General features: G+C 41.6%; 1 protein-coding gene across 5 annotated transcripts in view; it reads left to right on the forward strand.

Moving 5' to 3' along the window:
- The first annotated feature begins 3,297 nt into the window (after window positions 1–3,297).
- KDM6A (lysine demethylase 6A) overlaps window positions 3,298–22,960 on the forward strand; it is a 204,722-nt gene continuing 185,059 nt past the window's right edge. For 2 of the 5 annotated variants that reach the window (XM_027054049.2, XM_027054051.2), the window contains exons 1-2: window positions 3,298–3,696; window positions 3,911–3,974. In XM_027054049.2, the coding sequence (XP_026909850.1) occupies window positions 3,536–3,696; window positions 3,911–3,974 (225 nt within the window). In that variant the 5' untranslated portion in view covers window positions 3,298–3,535. The remainder of the gene's footprint in view (window positions 3,697–3,910; window positions 3,975–22,960) is intronic. The other 3 variants (XM_027054050.2, XM_027054052.2, XM_027054053.2) reach the window with 2 other exon arrangements.

Genomic DNA, 22,960 nt, shown 5'->3' on the forward strand with positions numbered 1-22,960 from the left:
TATGACACTGGCAAATGTGGGAAGAGCTGGTAAATACATTTTTTTTTTTGAAATAAAAAAAGCATGGTTCTAATTATAAGACTAGATAAATCAGGACTCTGTTGTGTGACTTTCTATCTGTACGGGTTATGTGACATTAACATTATAAATAAACTACATGTTCCTAAATGCTTCGGGTTAAGTATTCAGTTGTTCAAAAATGAATTAAATTTATCTTCCTATAATTGAAAGGGCTTCTTCTCTGATATTAATTGATGGTATTCACAGAAGTATTAACTACAGATTGTGCACTAATTAACCCATCATCGGACTCAGCATGACACAAACTTATATAATTTTCAAATGTTGATTTATCTATGCATAGATTAGTCATATCACCTGGGTAAACTCACATTATTTCCTCCAGCTCCCGGTGTATTCTGTTACAGTTATGAAATGAGTCAGTAATAAGCGACATGAGGTTGAATTTTGGAATAAAGAAGCGAGGTAGCAATGTTGGGATTATATGCCTTAAGTAAACAGTGGATTAAAACTATGTGTTGGGTTTATGGGGAGGTTGGGGAGTGATAAGGAGGCAGTGATTGGTAGAACGGTGACAGGTACATTTAGAACCCAGAATGTGAAAGCTACAAAGGATCTTAGAAGTTCCAACTTTTTTTTTTTTTTTTTGAGGTCTTTGAGTGGATATTATGTATCTGGCACTCTACCTACCTCATGGAAATTCATATTCAAAATAATGTTGTAAAGGGGATCGATTCCCTCCCCCCCCCCCCCCCCCCCCCCCCCCCCCACAGAGGACTGAAGCACTGAAGCTCAAACGAGACTAACTTGTGTAAGGTCAGCCAGCTAGCAAGTGGTAGAGTTAGGATTCAAACCTAGGTCTGTACGGTTTCACAGTTCATGCTCCTCTGGCTCAACGGCTCTGCCTTCCAGATGGGTTTTCGGATTCACTTTGCAGAGAAATAATTACAAAGTCATTTATCTCACTTTACCATTTCTCTCTCCAGTGAGGACCGAAACCTTGGAGGCTTCATACCTACCTATTGTGTATACATTTATTTGACAAATTATAAACCGCTCCAGTTCTAAAAAAATTACATAGTGTATGGAGATTGATGTTACTGTATAAAAATGGTCTCGTGCATCATAATGGAGGATGGAGATCTGTAGTTGGATTAGACATACAGTTCCAGCTTAGAGGAGAAGGAAGTTTCCCAAGGTCACACAGCCTGCGCAGTAAGGATTCAAATCCAGGACCTCCTGACTCCAACACCACCCCACTGCATCCACTCGGTGCAATTCTGCTGCTATTATCTCCTAACGATTATGTGGTGGGAACGGTTTTGAGCGGTTTGGGGTGGGTAGCCTTATAATTCTTAAGCGCCTCAGTCAAGAATGGCCAACTCCAGGAATATGGCCAAATGCTGGCTGAATTTTCTCTCTGCCCGTGCAAGTCTAAGTGTGTGTGGGGAGAAGATCGTGGTGTCAAAATCTCCCAGGACTGGAAGGTTGTGTTTGTGACAAAGTTAACAATGCACGTTAATTTAGCTGTAGAAAACATTCAGCTCTCTATATTCGTTCAAATAAAACGGAACACCGTGAAGAATGGAAGAGGTGTTGCAGAGAAAGTAATTAAACATGAAATATAATCTATATGAAACCACAGTTTGTTAGTCTAGTTACTGGTCTCAGGGGAACAATTTAAAACCGTGTCTGTGTGCAAAATCAGTTGGGATTTCTATAGCTTCTCGCTGAATACTGCTCGGATTACTGAGTCAGCGTGGAATTGTCTTCCTTATATTTTGAAATCCAAGTTAAATCTATCTTGTCTATTGGTTATGAAAAATCTACAAGAATCCATGTTAATAAAGGAAATCTTGTCTTAGTAACTCGATTAATTAATACTTCCCAATCTCTGAAGACTGGAGGTGTGCCCTGTAACGGATCTATTATACGAGACCTGTCTTTTGGAAAGAGTGATGGACCGAAGGCATGTTTTCTTTTTCTCCCAATTACACCTGGGATTGAAAACTAGACTAGTGACTTTGATTTGCATCTAAGACACGGCCAGAACAAGAAAGTGTTATTGTTGTCTAACGCATGTTGTGTGGGGGTAGAAAAGGCTTTTCTGGGCTGCAAGCTGTGTTGAGGATCTTAACTATGTCTTCTCTTAGGCCTGTCCACAAGCAGCCCCAACTCTTCCACGAAGGACCCCACCCCCCCACCCCGAGATCACAGCCACAAGAAACCAACATTCTGGAGGTCCAGCTCAACACCTGTCATTGTTTTTCTTACGATACTATAGTGAACTACCGACAAAACGCGGGTAGCATGAAAACTTGGCCCCAAAGTGCCGCCAACAGACCTTGGGCGGTGGGGAGCCGTGATCGGCGAGCCAGACCCCGTGGGCGACTCTTCCTTCCCTCCGGCCGGGGGTCAGGAGGCTTTTCCCCCTTCACTTTCGGCGCGAGCAAGGGGATCGGGGGCCCGGAGCGCAGGCCCGGCCTTGGGCGGCGCCCGTGCCGCCCGGCTTGGGCCAGCAGCCGCTCCCGGAGCGCGCTCCTCGCGGAGGCCATTATTTCCAGCGGTGCCAAAAGTGTGCGCCTTCTTCGGAGGGCGGAGGTCAGGGGCCGTGCGCCGCGATCCTTACCAGGCCCGGCGAGGCCCCGGGACCCCCCGGAGCGCGGGACTGCCCGGGCCGTGGGTCTGGGCCCACCACCCAGCTCTCCGGCAGGCAGAGGCCGACCATGGCGTCCTCACTCACTGCTCACGCCCGCCGCGGGCGGTGCCGGACCTCGCCCTTCCTTACCGCTCCCCTCCCCCTCCCGAGCCCGCCGCGGCTCCCGAGGTGACACGGCCCGGACCCTCCATTCTCTGCCCCAGTGTATTTAACGAGCACAACCTAACGGCTTGCTGCCTCTCGGTGACAACCCTTCCCCCCCGACAGACGGGCGCAGCAGCCAACCACCGGCCAGAATTGGCCTGCGTCCCGCTCCCCGACGGTGGCGGCCTCGGTGGGCGGGGCTCGGCAGCTAGCAAGTTGAGTGGAGCCACGGCTGACGTGAGTCAACAAAGGTCACGTGAGGCGAGCGAGCGGCGCCGATTGGTGGCGCCGGCCGGGCGCGGAGGGGGGGTCACGGCGGCGGCGTGGGGTTCGCTGTGTGACACAATTACAACAACTTTGTGCTGGTGCCGGGGAAGTTTGTGTCTCCAACGAATCCCCCCCCTGTCCCCCAGCCCCGCGCGCTCCGGCCGTTCCCGCCGTCCCCGCCTGTGGCTGCCCCCCGCCCGCCCCCGCGATGTGACCCTACAGCCGAGCCGCCGCCGCTGCCGACCCGGGGGCTCCGCAGCCCCTGCCGCCGCCGCCTTCGCCGCCGCCGCCGCGTTGGGATTTTTCGTCGCTGCCGCCCGCGGCGGAGGAGGAGGCGGCGATAAAGTTGGTGTGCCGGTCCCGCGCGGAGATTGGGGGCGTCGTTGCGGGCCCCGGCCCGGGGGGGGGGTGTCGGCGTTGGAGTTGTGAATTCGCTGCGTTTCCATGAAATCCTGCGGAGTGTCGCTCGCTACCGCCGCCGCTGCCGCCGCCGCTTTCGGTGATGAGGAAAAGAAAATGGCGGCGGGAAAAGCGAGCGGCGAGAGCGAGGAGGCGTCCCCCAGCCTGACAGCCGAGGAGAGGGAGGCGCTCGGCGGACTGGACAGGTACGGGCCGCCGTCTCCCGCCCGGTCGGCTCCGGACGGGCTGGCGCCGCTCTTCGGGGAGGCCCGAGCGCCGCTCGCCTCTGGCGGCGGCGGGGCGGGCACCTCGGCTCGGCGCTCTCCGCGCCGGAGCCGCCGCCGGGGCCTCGGGCGCGGGCAGGGGTGGGTCGGTGGCGTTCCCGGAGCCCTAACGCGCCGCGTGTGTCTCTCCCCGCAGCCGCCTTTTCGGGTTCGTGAGGTTTCATGAAGATGGCGCCAGGACGAAGGCCCTACTGGGCAAGGTAAGGCAGCCGCGGGCCGGAGCGCGGACACCGTCTTCCCCGGCCGGCGCCCCGCTCGCCCCGGGCCCCGCCGCCCGGCCGGCGTTCATTGTGGCCGCGAACGATGGCCGAGGGGCTTCCGGAAAACTATTTCCTGCCTTTGCTCTCCCTCCCTCCCTCCCACCCCCCACCCCCCCCAACCCCCGGATACCTCGCTCGCACCCTTGCGAAATCGCCCTCTCCTCTCGTAGCCCGAGGAACCGGGGCAGCAGCGCTTTGGGGCCGAGCTCCACTGGGTGCACGAAAGCGCCTCTCATTTTGCGGCTCTTTGGAGGTAGCCCGATGAGCCCCCGGGGTGCCGGTGTAGCGTCAGGGCAGCGTAAATGTGTGCAGATGTCCCCCCCCCCCCCCCCCAATTTCCGACTTCCTTGCCTCCCGTGGGTTTCATTCTTTCCCTCCAGGCAGGCTGTTCGTAACGTCTACTGTGCACCAAACGTTTTGGGCTCTCCTGCGTCCCTGCTCCCAGAAGGGGGAAGTTGCACGTAGTTTAGGGCGGCGAAGAGTTTGCATTGGGCTGTTGACATGCATCCCAATGGGTCTCTCTGTTCTACCTGAAGTTAGGTGACTTGTTTACTCTTTTGGGGCGTTCTGCCCCCACACCCCGCAGTTATTTGCGAATGTGCTTTCTTCTTGGAGTCCCGTTTCCTGTGTGCCTGACCGGGGAGGCCTGGGGGGATTCGGGGTGCAGCCTCTGTTTATTTGTGTGGAAAGTTGTTAGCACTGTCATTTAGTTAAGTAATGGCTGCTCCTATCGGCCCAAGATGGCGGGACAGGGTGGGAGGAGAAAGTGAAGGGGGGGGGGAGTTGGGGGGGAGGGAGGAGAGGTAAACATGGAAATAAATAGTAGTGATGAATAGGCCTCTCCTTCGGAGTGTGCAGCTCGATGGTGTTCAATAAAAATTGTCCGAGATGATTTGCATGCAGAATTCTTGTACCTTTCTCAGGCTTGGAAGCAGCATTCGTAAGCCTGGTAAATGCTTATCAACCTGTAGCACATTTAGTTGCCCAACCGTAAGCTGTTGAACAAAGGCTGTAGAGTCTCGATCTGTCCGCATCAGTTGGTCCCTCCGGAGCAAAATATGATCGAAGTGATATTTGTGTGCTTCCTTAATGGGCACCGTGAAACTTGGGAGTGTGTGCGATAGGTGTTGCATCCGTTAGACATTTTCTTTTCAAGCCGAAATCCGTAGCTTTCAGTTTGACACCTAGCCTTATTGTTACATTTGAGAAGGAAGTTTGACAAAGCCTAGCGTTTTATTCTTAAGTTGATTTTTAAAAAATTTAGCTAGTTGTCCTCCATTTTTTGTCTGTAGTTTGGTTTAGGAGTCACTAATTCTTTATCTGCAATTGACTTCTGCTTTTGTTTCAAAGTAACTAAGGGATTTCAACCCCAGATAATGACCGGAAAGCTAAACAGTAATAATCCTTTTCAGGAAGCCTGGTGCCTTTGCCTGATAGAGAAAACTTGAATTAAACTTTGGCTGTGTAGGTATTAATTGGTTTCATTAAGATTATCCCTAGAAAAATGAATAGCGACTAGCTCTGAAATGATTTAAGCATCAATAATTAAAGCCTTGAAAATTTTTTGAGTATTTAAAATATTTTGTTGAAAATAATTGACTACTGTCAGAGTTGTCCTTCCACAAGATTAAATACTTAAATAAATGGAGCATTATTTTATCTTGGAGTGATTATTGCCAGTCTAATTGGAGGTTGGTAAAATTGTTTGCAAAGATCACACATTTGGAAAAGTTTGGCCAAATCTATTGCCTTTGGTTTACGGTAATGAAGATATAAACGGAATCTGATGTTTTGTGTGGATGATGTGTAAAATGCTAGTTGATGATTTCGTGTCTCAGAACGATGGTGTTTAGTAGATTCACAGTGGATTGGATTTCAGACTGTGGTATTGGACTCTACAGTAATTATGCACTATTGTGTTTAAATTTTAAAGAACTCAACGTTTTCAAGCATTTTTTTGTGAAAGTGTGCATTACTTCCTTGATGTTTGAATACAGTAACATGCTATACATGAGAAACTTGTGAAGTTTCACTATGTTTTGGGGAAGAATTAAGGCTTTGTAAAAAAATAATCTGCTGAATTACTAAGTATTTCGTTGAGTTGAAAAAAAATTCTTTATTACTTTGTAACTCCATGCTTGTGAGGTCCTACCTATTTAGGGCAAGACTTGTTAGTCTTAACGTTACAATAAAACATTCTAGAGTGTATGCTTGCAGCCTCATGCAGTTCTTGTGAGCCTGCACATCCTAGGGAAATGTATAATGTAAAGCTTGACATTATATAACCTCTCACCTCGTGTTGGAATTAAATTCTGAAAAGAATGAATGAGCTGGGGTCCTGCTGTCGGAAGTATTGAATTAATTCAGTTTCACCCATCTTTTGAATAGTCCTGGGGAACAACAGTCCTGTGTGTCTGTGTGTGTGTGTGTGTGTAATGTTGAGCTATGTTTCAGAATTCATGTTATCTAAAAGTCTTAAAAACAAGAGTTGGCTTTTCTTTGTTGGGGTTGGTTCAGGCTACTTACCTGAAGGCAGGTAATGGAATTGAATAACTCTCAGGGTTCTCTTTTTAGCTGCCATTTTTGTCCTGCCACCCCTCCTCACCTCCTGCCCCCCCCCCCATAAATTTAGTCTGCAGCTTGTATAACTTTTTTTTTTCTTTCTGACAAACTTAGCTATTACTACCTGTTTTCAAAAATTTTTATTCTTACATGTATTATCGGATCGGGCTTCAAGTTTTTAAATTCCAATTTGTAGGTTTAAAAAAAGATAACTCTTGACATAAAAGCTTTGGTAAGTTTTAAACATTTAATAAAAGTGTCTCTTACTTGCCACTAAACTTGTATGTTCCTTTTCCAGGTGTGAGGATACTTTGTCCAAACTGCTGATTTCTTAGTCTCTGAATGTTTTTGTAAGACTCATTCGTATTAGTGTCCTTAAAAGGATTTTTGTTTGTATGATTGCCATTTGATATACAATACTTGGGATTTTGGATTAAAAAATAAATTAGTAATATGGTATATAATTTTTGTAGTAATATCTTTAAAATATCTTTAAAAGGTTGTTAATAGCAAGTGGTTGCTTAATCAGAGTTCTTGAAATACAGCATTAGCTTGACCACTTTGCTCTTTAATGCTGACCATTAATCTTTTGGTAACGTAATAATTCAAGATTCTTACATTTTAATTACAGTGGAGTTACTGAAAAGTAATTAGAAATGAAACATTTTAACAAATTAACTGTGGTGATTTTGTTTTTAGTACATTTTTGAAAATCTTTTGGGTTCATCTTGTTCTCAGTTGGATAAGGATTTGTGTTAAAGTATCATGTATAGTAATAATATAGCATAAATACAGAAAGAATAAATATCGTACTATAAGGCATATTTATAGTAATATATTGTAAAGGGCTGGGGAATCTTATCTGCGTCAGGGAACAACTGCTTAAGTACATAGTTGTTCATTTTGAAGTATCTTTACATCATTTGTAAGTTTGTCCTGAGTATACTTTATTGAAACATCTTTTTTTATAATTCTGTTAATCAGTAGAAAGATTATGTGGAATACCTAGGAGTTACGGGTTGTTTACCCTTTACAATATGCTCGGGGCACCTGGGTGGCTCAGTCCCTTAAGCATCTGACTTTGCCTCCAGTCATGATCTCACTGTTGGTGTGTTGGAGACCTGCATGGGGCTCTCTGCTGTCAGCGCAGAGTTGCTTGGGATCCTCTGTCCCCCCCCCCTCTCTCTGCCCCTCTCCCACTCTCACACACTCTCTCTCTCTCTCAAAAATAAACATTAAAAAAGTTGAAAAAGAAATGTATGTTCTATTTTTCCAAGGAGATCATTAGTATTAACATAGTTAGCATTTTTCATTTTTTGGGAAATAGAAGTAGTTTAAAATCCATTAAACCATATATTTTCCTAAATTTGGTCTGCTTGCATGTAGATGGTAGGGGAAACTTACTAGGTCAGTTCTAGAAATGGTTTATTTATACTATAATATTTAGAGATTAATGATGTTTAGAATTATTCTATATTGTGTTTTGTTTGCTGACACTTAAAGGTATATATTCATTTCTAGTGCTAAAGAAGGTTTAGTGTTTGTGTTACAAAAGTAGCCACAGAATAATGTCATGCCTTGTGTTTGAAAATTAGGTCTTTAACTTGATGTGTTTTTAAAAAGTGTTTTCTCGTTTGGAAAGTTGTCTTGTAAATAATTATAGTCCTTGTTTGCCTGGATAAAGTCTCATGCTGTTACACATTTCCTAAAATTTTGCTACATCCCTAGTAATACAGCTATAATAGTAAGAGATTACAGAAATGTTTGCATACCTGGGCACAAATTAGAACCGCAGGAATATATAAACAGGTACTTTTTAAGTTCTGGCCTTCTTTCTCACTGGATAGCTCTTTCTGTAGAATCAATTATAAATTTAAATGACTAGGGAACATTTGACTGCCACCTCTAGATATTTTAGGTTGTTAAGAAAAACTGCCTGAGAGTTGGGTTTTTGTGATTTAGGTGGTAAAGTGGAGTAATGAGGCATGGGTATTAAACCAAAGTGAAGGTTCACTGCTTGGCTAGCTGCAGAGTAAAATGTCTTATTATGACTTGATTATGTAACATTTAGTTTTTATTTCTTTAGTACCAGTATTTTTTTTTTTTTTTTGCAGATTTAAGTTTTTTTGTTTTTTTTTTTTTTTTACTTTGAAACTCATTGTGATGCTTTGAGCTCTTTGAAACTGATGTTAATGACTGATAACACTGTACATCATTAACAGTATTTTTGAAATGTGGTATCCAGAGAGCTAGTTTATGTTAAGAAACACCACCAGATTGTCTAAGAATTGGAATGGTGGTTAGGTTATTTAGGGCCCCCCATGTATTTATTTGTAGACTAGTTAATGGAGTTTCATGAATGCGAAATTGATAGTTTTATGTACTCCTCCTGAAGCTTTACATACAATTGTATCAGTTTTGCATACTGTCAACAGTACATTAGAGCAACAAACATGGACTCTACATTAAGTGCAAGTCTTCTGTGCAGAGAACATGAAGATAACAGATATTCCTTGCCTGCATTGAAAACTCAGGCTAAGAGGAATGAGATAAGTATAAGGATGACTAACATAGGAACATCAGTGGCAGAAGAATAGTGTGAAGCGCCCTGAAAGGTTATGTTGAATGTCCATTTAACAAGTAGAATGGAAATTATTTATTTTTTTTTTTTTTGCTACCCATAGAAGCATCGATTAGCAAGCAGGCACAAAAGCAGTCACAGGAACCTGTTTGGGAAGCTTGTGAAGTCCCAGCCCTTTGTCTTTGTAGGTAGTGTAACAAGGACCTTGCTGGAAAGGTGCATTGGAGGCACATGTAGCAATCTATCAGCAGCAGCAGGCATTATTCCAGAATTACCTGGTCAGCGGTGGAACACGGGGTTGAATGGGACTCATAGACTACATGTACAGTGTGTAGAGTATTGGGATCCTGCGTTTGTGGATTCTTAGACCCTCCTGTTTGTGCAAAGGTGGAGGTGCCTTTATAGTATTTCTAGCCAAGCTACATTAACTCGACCATGATTCATTTCACGTGAAAACTTAACGTCTAACACCCTTTGTGCTCCCTAACGCATTCCAGGGCTTACTGAAGTAAAGGCAGGAGAACCATTGCCTTTGCAGAGTGCTGTCCTGGCTCATGTCCCCCTCATGTCTCTCATTTTTAGATTGAACTGTTCTTGAACTATGTATTCTTGATTTGGGCATTTAAAAAGTTAACAGCTTTTGGATTTTAGATTAGTAGGGTTAACTGATAGTTTCCTAGGTTAAAGTTAACTAAGCATTTGAGACCCATCATCTCCTGATGTGTTTCATTAAAAAACAAAACAAAACATTTAATGAGACTTTCTGTTATGTAACATTTTGTCAGACATTTAAAACTAAGTTTTTTAATTAAATTTTTACACTTGTGAGTTAAATGTTTACATTTGTGAGACACTGCAAAAAGGATGTCTGGCCTAATTTACAGATAGTCTATTCCATGTATTCAGGTACGTTTCAACAAATTATACACTTTGAACACGAGACCCCAGAAAAGGAAAAAAAGACCCCATCTGCTAGTTCCTCATGCCTGGGCACTTTTATGACCTGGGCCTTCTTTCTCTGGATGGGTAGTGCTGGAGGTAGGCAGGCAGTGATGACTTCTGCAAAACAGTGCTTTCTTGGATCTCCCCTTTTCACTTAGCTTACTGTTGGGTAATTGTAAATTGAGTTTCAAAGTTCTACCCTAGATTGGGCCTCAGTAGAATGGCTTTTATTAACAGGATGAGGATTGTTTCTTGATTGTGTTTTTCGGAGATGGTGTTTCTTGACTTGGATATTAGCAAGGAATCTTGTAATTTTGTTTAGGAAAACATTTAAAATCACATTCTGGCTTTTAGCAGATGTTGAAAGGACAATCTGCTGTGTGTTCTGTGCCCTCTCTGATCTCATTTTATAGTAATATTTACCTTTGTATGGGTTCTTGGGATCCTTGAATGAGTTTTCATTCATGGCTCAATTTAAGAAGTTCTCTGACCAGGTTTTGGAAGGATAGTAAGTAATTAAAGAGAGGTCATCTTGGAGTACAAATGACTCTAGGGTGAGGAGGAGGGGAGATTTTAAACTTTACACTTTATAGATTTCTGTACTGCTGTGTTTTTTTTTTTTCTTTAGACATGTATTACTTTACAAATAATACAGTAAGCATCCTGATGGTGAGTACACTAGAGTTATATTTTGGTTGATTAAAAATAGGTTTTATTCTGCCGTGTGTGTAGAGATACCTGTAAGGGCCTTGTCAAGTCGGGATACTTCTGAGCTTGATGGTCCTTAAGTGGGGATAGGGATGAATGAAGTAGAGATGTGCCCTGTTAGGTCCTATTTCTTTGCCTTTTAGGTGGCTTTGGGGTAAGTCACCATGCAATCTTCATTTTGGTCTTTAGCATCTGTTTCTTTGATGATTTCACTTTTGGGCCCCTTTTGGCCCAGATTGACATTTAGGACCAAATTAAAAGGACTATAACCTGAAAGCATGAGAGTAATGCCTTCTTTAGGTAGTTTTAGGGTTCTCAGCCAGATTATGGGCTGTTTGCCACTTCCTCCTACAAACTTTTGTTTTCTTTTATCCATTTCTTCTTTTACTCTTTTTTCTACTTTTCTACATTGCTAAAACTGTTGTTCTCTTAACGTGTTTTTGTATTTTTTTTTTTTCTTTTTGGTAGTTTGGTCTGTGGTAGTATTTTTTGTCTGTGTGAGAATAAATAAAAGATGCTTCTGCTAAGTTTATTCTCAGGAAGAAGATTGGACTTTGCTATAGTTAAGAAATTTATGTAAGGTCATCTAATTCATTTTAATTTAGAACAGTGGAAGAAACCCTTTTAGATAAAGGATTGTTTTCAAACTGTGGATCTATTATATTATGTTCATTACATCCTTCTCTTTTTTAAAAAAAGTTTGTTAGGGAAAATTTCCAATATATATATATATATATATATTTTTTTTTTTTTTCTTATGTTTATTTTTGAGACAGAAACAGAGTGTGAGCAGAGGGAGGAGCAGAGAGAGGGAGACACAGAATCTGAAGCAGGCTCCCGGTTCTGAGCTGTCATCACAGAGCCCGATGTGGGGCTCGAACTCACGAACTGTGAGATCTTGACCTGAGCTGAAGTGGGATGCTTAACCGACTGAACCACTTAGGTACCCCTCCAGTATTTTCAAAAGCAGAGAAAAGTAGCCAACTATCACCAAGCATTACCCAGTTGAGCTATTTTCTTCTTTTTTTTTAAATGGTTATTTATTTTGAGAGAGAGTATGTGCAAGAGGGGCAGAAAAAGAGAGAGAGAGAGAATCCCAAGCGAGCTCTGCACTGTCAGGGCACAGCTTGACATGGAGCTTGAACTCACGAACTGTGAGATCATGACCTGAGCCAAAATCAAGGGTCAGACACTCAACTGACTGAGCCACCCAGGTGCCCCCAGTTCAGTTATTTTCAACTCATGACCAGTCTTGTTTCATCTCTATCTTACCCCTCACCCCCATTATTTTGAGGGAAATCTCAGGCATCAATCACATCATTTAATCCATAGATAGATCAGTTTGTCTTTGAAACATAATCACAATGCCTTTACTACACATAAAAATAACTTCTTAATAGCAAATATTTTGAGAGCCTTGATTTTTTAACATGCAAAAGAATTAGTTCCTTGGGAAGCTGGTAGAAAGATATTTAGCTGAATATATGTTTCATATTTTAATATCGTGGTAGCATTTTGTAATAGAATATTACACAATACAAGCCAAAAGAGATAATTTTGCCTAAGAACTTAATGAATCTTAGTTGAGTCTGGATCATTTATGCATTTAGGGGAAACTATTTTTAAGATAGTAAGTTTTTAAGATATAGTAGTTAAATTAGGGTTTTGAATTTCAAATATCAGACTGAGAACTAGAAAAGCTTTTGGTTTTGCTTGATTGATTATGAAACGTTTGCTGACCTGCTGTGGTGAGGGACTGTGCCAAGTCCTGGGGCAACAAGTAAGACCTGGCCTCTGCCCCTGCAGTCTTTGGAGAAAGATGGACAGACTGAGTGATCATATGTTGTAGTAAGTATACTAATCAAGGTGTATGCCAAGTGCTATGAGCTGTGAAACGATGGAGCCAATAAAACATTAAAATTTTTGGATTATGGATAAACTATCCACACAATTCCCAGCATTTTGGAACAGTTGATTTTGACTAGAGAAGTAAGTAGGTGAGGGAATCTGCCATAAAGATGGAATTTGGTCTTGGTTATCAAACATGAGTAGAAGTTTAGCAAGAGGAAGGAAAGGGCAGAGAGTTGGAAGTATGAAGTTAAATGGTGTTTGAGGAATTGTGCATAGTTAGTGTGGGTAGAGGGTGTCTAAGTGGGATTAGGAGGAAGTAACTGAACATGTCAAGGCCCACGTCACTATAAGCCCTAGGATGTTTTGGGAGGTCATTGAATTCACCTCTCTAATCAGGGGGAATTGCCATGACTAGAAGTAGGTTTTATGGAAATATTATTGGCTACAGTCAGAAGGATAAAGTGGAAGGGAAAGGAACCTAGTTGTTAAGTATTGATGGTTAGATAGCAATACATGGGTTTTAGAATAGAATTCTGGTTCTGCCACTTACCTAGATGTGGGATGCTTGGACAAATTATTTCATCTTTCAGAGGCTCAGCTTTCTCATCTGTTAAATGGAAGTGGTAATAGATTTCTGGCAGGTTGTTGCATTTTGTGTTAGGAAAAAAAGTTACATAAAGTACCTGGCATTGGGCCTAGCATGGAAGGTGCTCAGTGCAAGATACATGGTATCATCTTAGGAAAGACAGTTTAAGTTTAAACTAAGGCTGTAGTTTAGGAGTGAGGGGGGAGATACAGGCAGATTTGAGATCCCTGGAAAGGAATGCTAACATCTCATTACTTTGGCTCTCTTTCTGTGTCTGACCACATTTCAGTCTCCTTTGTAAGAAGACTGTTCCTAGATCTTCTTTACTCACTCTGCCTCCAACTTGCACGTAAACTTGACTGCCACTTGATTATTTGGGCATCTTGACGTTACCTTAAACTGAATATATATACATACATATATATATATATATATATACATGCAAACTGAATTTATCATTGTCTTTGATGTTTTTTATCATGATAAATGACACTTAACCATTATCCTTGCTAGAAACCTTGGAGTGTTTCTTGACTCTTTTTTTTTTTTAACGTTTATTTATTTGATAGAGCAGGGGGAGGGCAGAGAGAGAATCCCAAGCATGCTCCGCACTGTCAGTACAGAGTTGGACTCGTGGCTGGATCCCATGAACCATGAGATCATGACCTGAGCCAAGATCAGAAATCAGACACTTAACCGACTGAGCCACCCAGGCACCTTTGATTCCTTTTTCTTAGCCTATAAAATCCTAATAGTCCTCCTATCTTGTCATTTCTACTTCTTAAATTTCAAATCTGTTTCTCTCCATTCTCACTGCCTGCCATTCTTCTTCTTCTTTTTTTTTTTTTTTTTTTTTAAGAGAGCTAGAGTATGTGCAAGCTGGGCGAGCAGCAGAGGGACAGAGGGAGAGGGAGAGAGAGAATCCCAAGCAGGTTCCATGCTCAGCATGAGCCCCACCTGCACCTAGATTTAGCGACCTTGGGATCATGACCTGAGCCAAATTAAGAGTTGGGCACTCAATGGACTGAGCCGCCCAGGCGCCCCTTCATGCCAGTATTCTAATTGCAGCCATGATCCTATCTTTGACTTTTGAAGTAACTTCATAATAGTGTTTTTGAATATGTATACTTAAGTGTAGTACAAAATTTGAAAAGTTACATGAAGGGTGTTAACAGTGAAAAGAAAATCTCCCTCCCACATCTCCCAGTTATTTGGTTCATATTATCAGGCAGCCACTGATAATATGAAGTTATTGGGTAACTTTATATTTCAACACATATACAACAAGCACATATTCTGTTGTGTTTTTTTCCCCACACAAATGAGATCATACTGTATATAAATTGTTAGAAAATACTTTAATTTTACTGTTTGCTGTGTGAAAATGTTTATAGTTCTTATATTGAATTGTCTTGGGTTTGGGAGTTCTCATTCAAATAGGGAGATGTCGGTGAGGGGATTGATATGGGTTACTTTTAAGTGATTTTGAGGTTCTGTTCTCCTTTTATGCCTGATACTGAGGATAGAAATTCTTCAGCATGTGAAGGTCTTAATTGGAAGTATGTTCACTTGTTTTCTTCCTTTCTTTCTTTTTTTTTAATTTTAGAGAGAGTATGAGTGGGGGAGAGGGGCAGAGGGAGAGAGGAGAGAGAGAGAGACTCTTAAGCAGGGTCTACGTTTAGCTTGGAGCCCGACATGGGGCTCGATCCCACAACCCTGGGATCATGACCTGAGCTGAAAACAAGAGTACAGCACTCAACCCACTGAACTACCCGGGTGCCTCTCACGTGGGTTTTCTTAAGATAGCAGTTGTTTAATTTTATATGCTGTGACCTGTCAATTGGAATAATTGGCAAGTTTTGGCTTCATGTTTTGTTTTCTTGGAGTGATTATCAGGTTCTGTGGTTACTAACTTAATTCACTCCCTGAATGTTTGTGGAAGTAGCCATAGTTTATACTACTTAATAATCTTGTGTTCGTGGGAGTCATTCACTTTCTTGGTTTATTCTCATTTTTATTATAGAAAAGGAAAAATAGGTAAACTTGCATTCTTGATTAGTTGAAAACAGTACAGGGCTTAGTGTGTTAACTTATTTCACAGCAGAATATTTTTATTTTCACTCTAGAGTGACTGGTGGTAGAGCTAAAACAGTAGTACTTTATTTCTTGGGGGTCATTAACCCTTTTAGGGTTAGTGTAGCTGCATACATTTTGTATATGATTTCAGGGAGTGTATGGATCCCTTTGAAGCCCAACTGTAGCCTCCATTATTTTCAGTTAGTGCAGTTTATTTATTTTTGGGTAGAGGTGTTAATGATGGGAGTGTGTTGGGAGAAAGAAACGCTTTAAAACCACTGGGTTGGTTAGGCTTAGATGGCATGGATTTTACCACACAGTTTTGCGGTATTCTATGACCACTTCACATATTCTCTCAAATTTTTCTCTGCTGGTTATTGTAAGGGTACTAGGGGAAGAGAATGTGGACCGATCCCTAGACAGCTTATTGCTCTAACTGGAAAAATAGCTGTATGCACATGCCCCGTTAACATAGTAAATCGGGTTTAGTATTGCTTCTTTAGCCTGGGCGCTCAAAATGTTGGTTTAAAGATTGGGAAGGCTGTGTGATATACTGGGAAGAACAATGGATTAGAAAACTGAAGACCTGAGTTGTAGGGTCTGCTGCCTACTTTAGTCAAGTTGCTTAATTCTTTTGGTCCCCAGTTTTGCCATCTGTTAAGATGAAGGCCTGGGAATTGCAAATTTTCAGTGACTAGCACCAGAATTCTAGGTAACAATTCATTTGAGTTTTTAGGCTTGACCGAGTTCTTTTAAGATTTTGACCCAGAAGCAGGGCACAATGGAACTTTGTTCTAGATGGTAATTTTCTTTGATTTCAGCCTCAGGCCTTGAAGATCAGAAACCAAAAGAATGCAGGCACATTAATGGAACTGAGAGTTGTATGTTTTGGTTAATCTAGTATGATTAACCATTAACTTAGTCTTAGATTGATTTGAAAGCTGGTCTTATTTATTAATGGTTCATGTTTTGATTTCTCCAAACTTCTTATAGTTGGAGCTATAAATTTTTAGGTCAGATCTGAGGTTTCTAATTCTAGAAGGTGGGTATAATCACTGCATCTGTTCGCTAGGAATTCATCTAATAGGACTAAATGAATTCTCATGTGAATTGGTAAGAAATCTCACACTGAATAAATATGTACTGCACAGGACATTTGGGTTTAGAAGAATAAAGTCCCTCGATTTCCTGAGTAGTGAGAATCACTTGGCATTAGCGGGGCACTTTGCGATCTATTGAATTAAACTTTATTGTTCAGTTTTGCTGTGTATGTGTGATTATATTTTCATTAGTAGCCTATCAGTTAAAAAGGTAGATTTTGAATCCTTTTCTTTTCTTTTCTTTTCTTTCCTTTTCTTTTCTTTTCTTTGCTTCTCTTTGCTTCATTCATTTTGAGAGAGAGAGAGAGAGAGAGAGAGAGAGAGAGCGAGCGAGCGAGCGAGCTGGGGAGGGACAGAGAGGGAGAGAATCCCAACCAGGCCCCGGCAGCACGGATCTCACGAATTGTGAGATCATGACCTGAGCCGAAATCAAGAGTCAGATGGTTAACCAACTGAGCCACCCATGCACCCCTAGATTTGAAGTTTCTTAAGAGGAAACTTTTTTTTTTGCTTAACAGTCTTTCAAAGATAATAAATGGATAAAATGAAGTAGGTCTTCTGTCATTGAAGTTATTCAAGTTTGCTCATTGACACTTAGTTAGCCAGCTTGTTGTAGGCAACATTCAGACATCAAAGGATAACTTTTACTGTTAAGTTATCTGTGAAGATTACCCAACCCTTAAATAGTCACGATTCTATGAAAAGAGGTAACTGGGTCCTGAATATCTGACAAAGAGCTGGAGTCCTTCCTAATCTGATGGACTGGATCTTGCTTTTTGGCTTTTGCTTTGTCTTGTTGGACTTGGTTGTCTTTACTCATAGAAGTGGACATCGTTTGACAGATTGGATATTATGAATACATTTTTGTAAATGGAAATTGTTTTCTATTAGCTTTTAAAAATTTTGACTTTATTTTGAGATAATGATAGATTCTTGTGAAATTGTAAGAAATAGTAGATCTAGTATATACCCTTTACCCAGTTTCTCCCAGTGGTAGCATCTGGCAAAAGTGTAGTACGATATCACAACCAGGATATTGACATTGATATAATCAAGATATAGAACTGTTACATTACCACAAGTATCTGTCTCGTTGCTGTTTTATAGCCACACTCTCCCCACCCCCATTCCAAACCCCTGGCAACTAGTAACCTGTTCTCCATTTCTATAATTTTGTCATTTGAAGAATGTTATATAAATCGGATCTTACAGTATGTGTCCTTTTGGGATTGCCTTTTTTCACTCAGCAGAACTCCCTGGAGATTAATCTCAGTTGTATGTATCAATAGTTTGTTTCTTTTTATTGCTGAGTAGTATTCCCTGGTATTAATGTTACTACATTTTCTTTAACCATTTACCTGTGAAGGGCATCTGAGTTATTTCTCATTTTTGGCTATTGCAAATAAAGCTGCTGTGAACATTTGTGTACAGGTGTTTTTGTGAACATGAGTTTTCTCTGGGATAAATACCCGAGAGTGCAATTGCTGATAGTTGCTTGTTTAGTTTTATAAAAAATTGCCAAACTGTTTTTGAGAGCAGCTCCACCATTCTATATTCCCATCAGCAGTTCCCAGCAGTGTTCCAGTTTCATTGCATCCTTGCCAGCATTTCGCGTTATTACTGTTATTTATTTTTGGCATTCTGATTGGTGTGTAGTAATAGCTTATTGTGGTTTAGGGGTGCCTGGGTGGCTCAGTCGGTTAAGTGTCCGACTTCTGCTCAGGTCACGATCTCATGGTTCGTGGGTTCGAGCCCCCGTCGGGCCCTGTGCTGACAGCTCGGAGCCTGGAGCCTGCTTCGGATTCTGTCTTCCTCTCTCTCTGTCTCGCCCCTGCTCACGCTCTGTCTCTCTCTCCAAAAAGAAATAAACATTCAAAAAATTAAAAAAAAATAGCTCATTGTGGTTTAAATTTGCATTTCCCTCATGGCTGATGATGTTTAACATCCATTATGTTCTTATTTTCCATCCGTATAGCCTCTCTGGTGAAAAGTCTGTTCATGTTTTTTGGATTATTGATTTGAGATTTCTTTTTCTCTGATGCAAAAATTTAATGCTATAAATTCGCCTTTCCACACTACTTTAGCTACGTCCCACATTCAAGTTGTATTTTCTTTTTTTAAAAGTTTATGTATTTTGAGAGAGAGCACATTGGGTAGGAGCAGAGAGAGAGGGAGAACGAGAATCCCAAGCAAGCTCCGCACTGTCAGCGCAGAGCCTGATGCGGGGCTCAAACTCACAAACTGCGAGATCATGACCTAGCCGAAGTTGGATACTCAACCGACTGAGCCACCCAGGCGTCCCTCTTATATGTTGTATTTTCATTTTTATTCAGTTCTGTGTATTTTAAGTTTTTTCTGAGCTTTCCTCTTTGATCCATTGAATATTTGCTAGTGTGTTGTTCAGTTTTTAAGTATTTGGAGATTTTCCCGTTTTCATTCTGTTATTAATTTTTAGCTTGAGTCCACTGTGATTAGGGAATTTACTGTGTATAATTTCCATTGTATTATATTTGTTGACATCTGTTTTATGTCCCAGGATATAGTCTGTCTTGGTGTCTGTTTCATGGGTGCTTGAAAAGAATGTATATTCTGTTGTTGGATGAATGTTGTATGCATGACAATTAGATACTATTGGTTGATTGTATTGTTCGTTGCTTCTATATCCTTGCTTATTTTTGTATCTAGCAGTTCTATCAATTGCTTAGAGTGTGGTGTTGGCAAATCTCTACCTATAATTGTGGCTTTGTCTATATTCCTTCTATCTTTATCAGTTTTTACTTTTTGTACTTTGAGGCTCTGTCATTTGATGTGTACACATTTAAGATTGTCATCTGGTGGGTTGATGCCTTTATCATTATGTAATATCTCTCTTTGTCTTAGTAAAATTGCTGATGATTTTATTTGCTCTGAGGTCCACTTTATCTTATAATGTAGCCACCCTTGCTTTTTTTTTTTTTAAATGACTATTTACATGGTATGTCTTGTTCCATACTTTTACTATCATTGTTATTAAAAGTGATTTTTTTTTTTCGGACAGCATATCATTACATCATTTAAAAATGTATTCTCCCGGGGCACCTGGGTGGCTCAGTCAGTTGAGCATCCGACTTCGGCTCAGGTCATGATCTCACAGCTTGTGAGTTCGAGCCCCGCATCGGGCTCTGTGCTGACAGCTCAGAGCCTGGAGCCTGCTTTTGCTTCTGTGTCTCCCTCTCTCTCTGCCCCTAACCCACTCGCATTCTGTCTCTGTCTCCGTCTCTGTCAAAAGTAAATAAACAAAAAAATAAAAAATAAAAAAAAAAAGTATTCTTCCACTGTTTTTTTTTTTTTTTTTTCTTTAATTGGTGTGTTTAGGCTACACTTAGGGTAATTATGGATATATTAGGGCTGAAGTCTGCTGTTTTATTATTTTTTATTTACTCTGTTTCTCATTTCTTAATACCTCCTTATGGGTCAGCTGGATATATTTTTTGGGTTCCATCTTGATTTGTAATGTTTCAGGTATATTTCTTTGTATAGGTTTCTTGGTTGCTCTAGATATTACACTATTCACATGCAAATTATCATTATCTTTGGTACAGGTACAGATGTTTTTACTGCTTTGAAAAGTGTAGTGTGGAAACTTTACTATTGTTTAGGACCTTTTGCCCTCTCTACTTTAAAATAGGATTTTCTTATAAACATTGAACACCACATTAGATGGTGTGATAAATTTTGCTTCAAACAACAAATATGATTTATGAAACTCAAGTGTAGTGTAATAGTCTATTACACTTAACCCTAATTTTACCTATTCCAGTGTTCTTTTTTTCTTTCTGAAGCCCCAGCCTTCTTTTGTTTTCATTTCCTTTCAGTTTAGAGAACATTTTAAGCCATTCTTTCAGGGTAAGTTTGCAAGGATCAAATTCTCTTAGCTTTTCTGAGATTATCTTTATTTCCCTTCATCCCCGAAGGATTTTTTAGCTGTGGACAGAATCCACAGTGTATAGTTAATTTCTTTCAGTATGTGAAAAATGTTGGGCTATTTTCTTATGTACTCTCTGGTTTCAGATGAGAAATTCGCTATCATTTGAATGTTCCCATGTAAGTAATGTATCATTTTTCTCTGCTTTTAAGAATTTGTCTTTTGATTACAGAAGTTTAATTATGATGTATTTTGGTGTGGGTGTCTTTAGTTTTAGTTTATTTCTGGTTCATGCAGTCTTTTCTACCTGTGGATTAATATGTTTCACCAAATTGTGGAAGTTTTCAGCCATTGTATCTTCAAATACTTTTTCAGTCCCACTCTCTTTTGGGAATTTGATAAGAATCTTAAGTCTTGTTTTTGTCCCATAGGTACCTGAAGCTTTGTTAGTTCTTTTTCAGTCTGTTTTCTTTCTTGTTTAGGTTAGCTAACTTCTGTTGATCTGTTCACTGACTCTGTTGTCTTATTTCCATTCTACTGTTGAGCCCATCCAGAGAGTTATTGTGCTTGTTGTTTTTTTAGTTTTATACTTTCCACTTGGTTCTTTTAAACTAAATTTCCTTTCCTGAGGTTTTCCACTTTTTCGTTTCAAGAGCAGTTGTAATTGCACATTGAAGCATTTTATGTTGACTACTTGAAATGTGAGATAATTCCTTCAAAACCTGGGTCATCTCAGTGTTGGGTCTGTTGATTGTTCTCATTCACATTATACTTTTTTGGCTTTTGGTATGGTTGTACCCCGGACATTTGGAATATCACTTAAGAATTCTGGATCCTGTTTGATAGTGGGCAGTCTCTTTGTTGAGGTGTAGTGCAAGGGCTGGGGTGGGTATGTATGTTCAGCTTCTTACTGGGCCCTACAGACAACCGTTCTGGCAAAAATAGAACACTGAGTCATGCTGTCTTGGTGCAGACTGATGGGATGTAAGTTCAATTTCCCCCTTAATCCTCACTGACATCTTCCTGGTAAAAGGTGGGCATTAGTTTACACCACTTTGTGGCCTCTGAGTGGGAGGTGTAAGTTCAGCTTCCTGACGGGACATGCTTCCCCAGCAAGAGAGAAGTGGAGGGATAAGTCTCACTACTTTGATGCTGCAGAGTGGAGCAGAAGCTTTCTCCTTTGTACCACTTCCCTGAGTTGTTGCCAGGTGGGAGGGAGGTGGTGGACGCTCATCTCCCTCGGCACCACTGGCACCAGAGAATGGGTAAAGTGGATTGTTAGCTACTCTCTCTTGCTTGGCTTCATTCAGTCTCATTGCTGGGTAGGTATGGACGTTCAGCTCTCCACTTGTCCCTGCTGACCCCCGGGATGGGAAAGTGGAATGCTGACTGGCTCCAACTCACACCACCTTGTTCAGTCTTGTTGATGCCAGTTGAGGCTGCATGTTCAGCTCCTTGCTGGTTACCACTAACACCGGGAGTGTGTGCGTGTGCGTGCGTGCATGTGTGTGGTGAAGTGTAGTACTGGCTAATCCTGCCTCAAACAGCTTGTTAAGTCTCTTTGCTGCTGGCTGGTGGAGGTGGCTCAGCTTGCCTTTGGGTGTTAGATGTGGAAGATCAGCTACTCTCTTAGCCTTGCCATTAACCCAGCGGGGATATTGGAGCCCATCCTCCCCGTCCCCCTCCACTTGGCTGGAATGAAAGATCAGCTTCCTACCCTGCTTCATCAATACTATCTTGGCAGGTGAACTTGAGCACCCCTGTGTGGGGGAGAGAAGATCAACTAACTGCCTGTTTTGTCCTGCCAGGACTATTTGGATTGACCCCGCCTCCTCCCCACTGTAGCCTAGAGGAAGGGGGTATGGAAGAATAAGCTGCATGCTTCGCTCCGCTGAAACTGGAGGGTTCACACATACGTGTTCGTGTGTGCAGATCTTCTCTTGGTCTTTGGCTGGAATATGATGGGTTTTACTGAAAAGGTTTCTGTTGGTCAGCTACCCTTTTCTTAGTCTTTTGGCTAGGAGGAAAGGCTTATAACTTTTTTTCTTTATGACTGTGGTATTGGATGGGGGCTTCTGAAGCAGCACCTAGGCCCAGAAATGTGGGAGGCAATAAGAAAACCCAGGGAACCCACTGCTTTGTCATTCCTAAAGTCTTGGTATCTCTAGGAAGTCTGCCGCCTTTTTCCCCACTTAGCAGACACTTCGTATGCCTGTTTGTTTTGTTTTGTTATGTCTAGGATTTTTTAGTTCTCAGAGTGAGAGCTTGGGAGAGATGAAGCTATTCCATTTTGGTGGAACTGAAGTTGACTTTTTTAATTTTTAGAAAATTGAAGTAAAGTTGACACACAATGTTATTAGTTTCAGGTGTACAACAGTAGTGACTTGACAACTCTATACCTTATGCTCAGCTCGCAAGTGCAGCTACAGTCTGTCACCATACAGTGCTATTAGAATTCCATTGGCTATATTCCCTATGCTGTACCTTTCATCCCCTTGACTTAACTCATTCCACAACTAGAAGCCTGTACCTCCCACTCCTCTTCACCCATTTTGCCAGACCTCCCCACCCCTCTTCTCTTTGGCAACCACCAGTTTGTTCTCTAAAGTCTTCCAC

This window comes from Acinonyx jubatus, chromosome X, assembly GCF_027475565.1.
Source record: "Acinonyx jubatus isolate Ajub_Pintada_27869175 chromosome X, VMU_Ajub_asm_v1.0, whole genome shotgun sequence".
Classification (NCBI taxonomy): Eukaryota; Metazoa; Chordata; class Mammalia; order Carnivora; family Felidae; genus Acinonyx; species Acinonyx jubatus.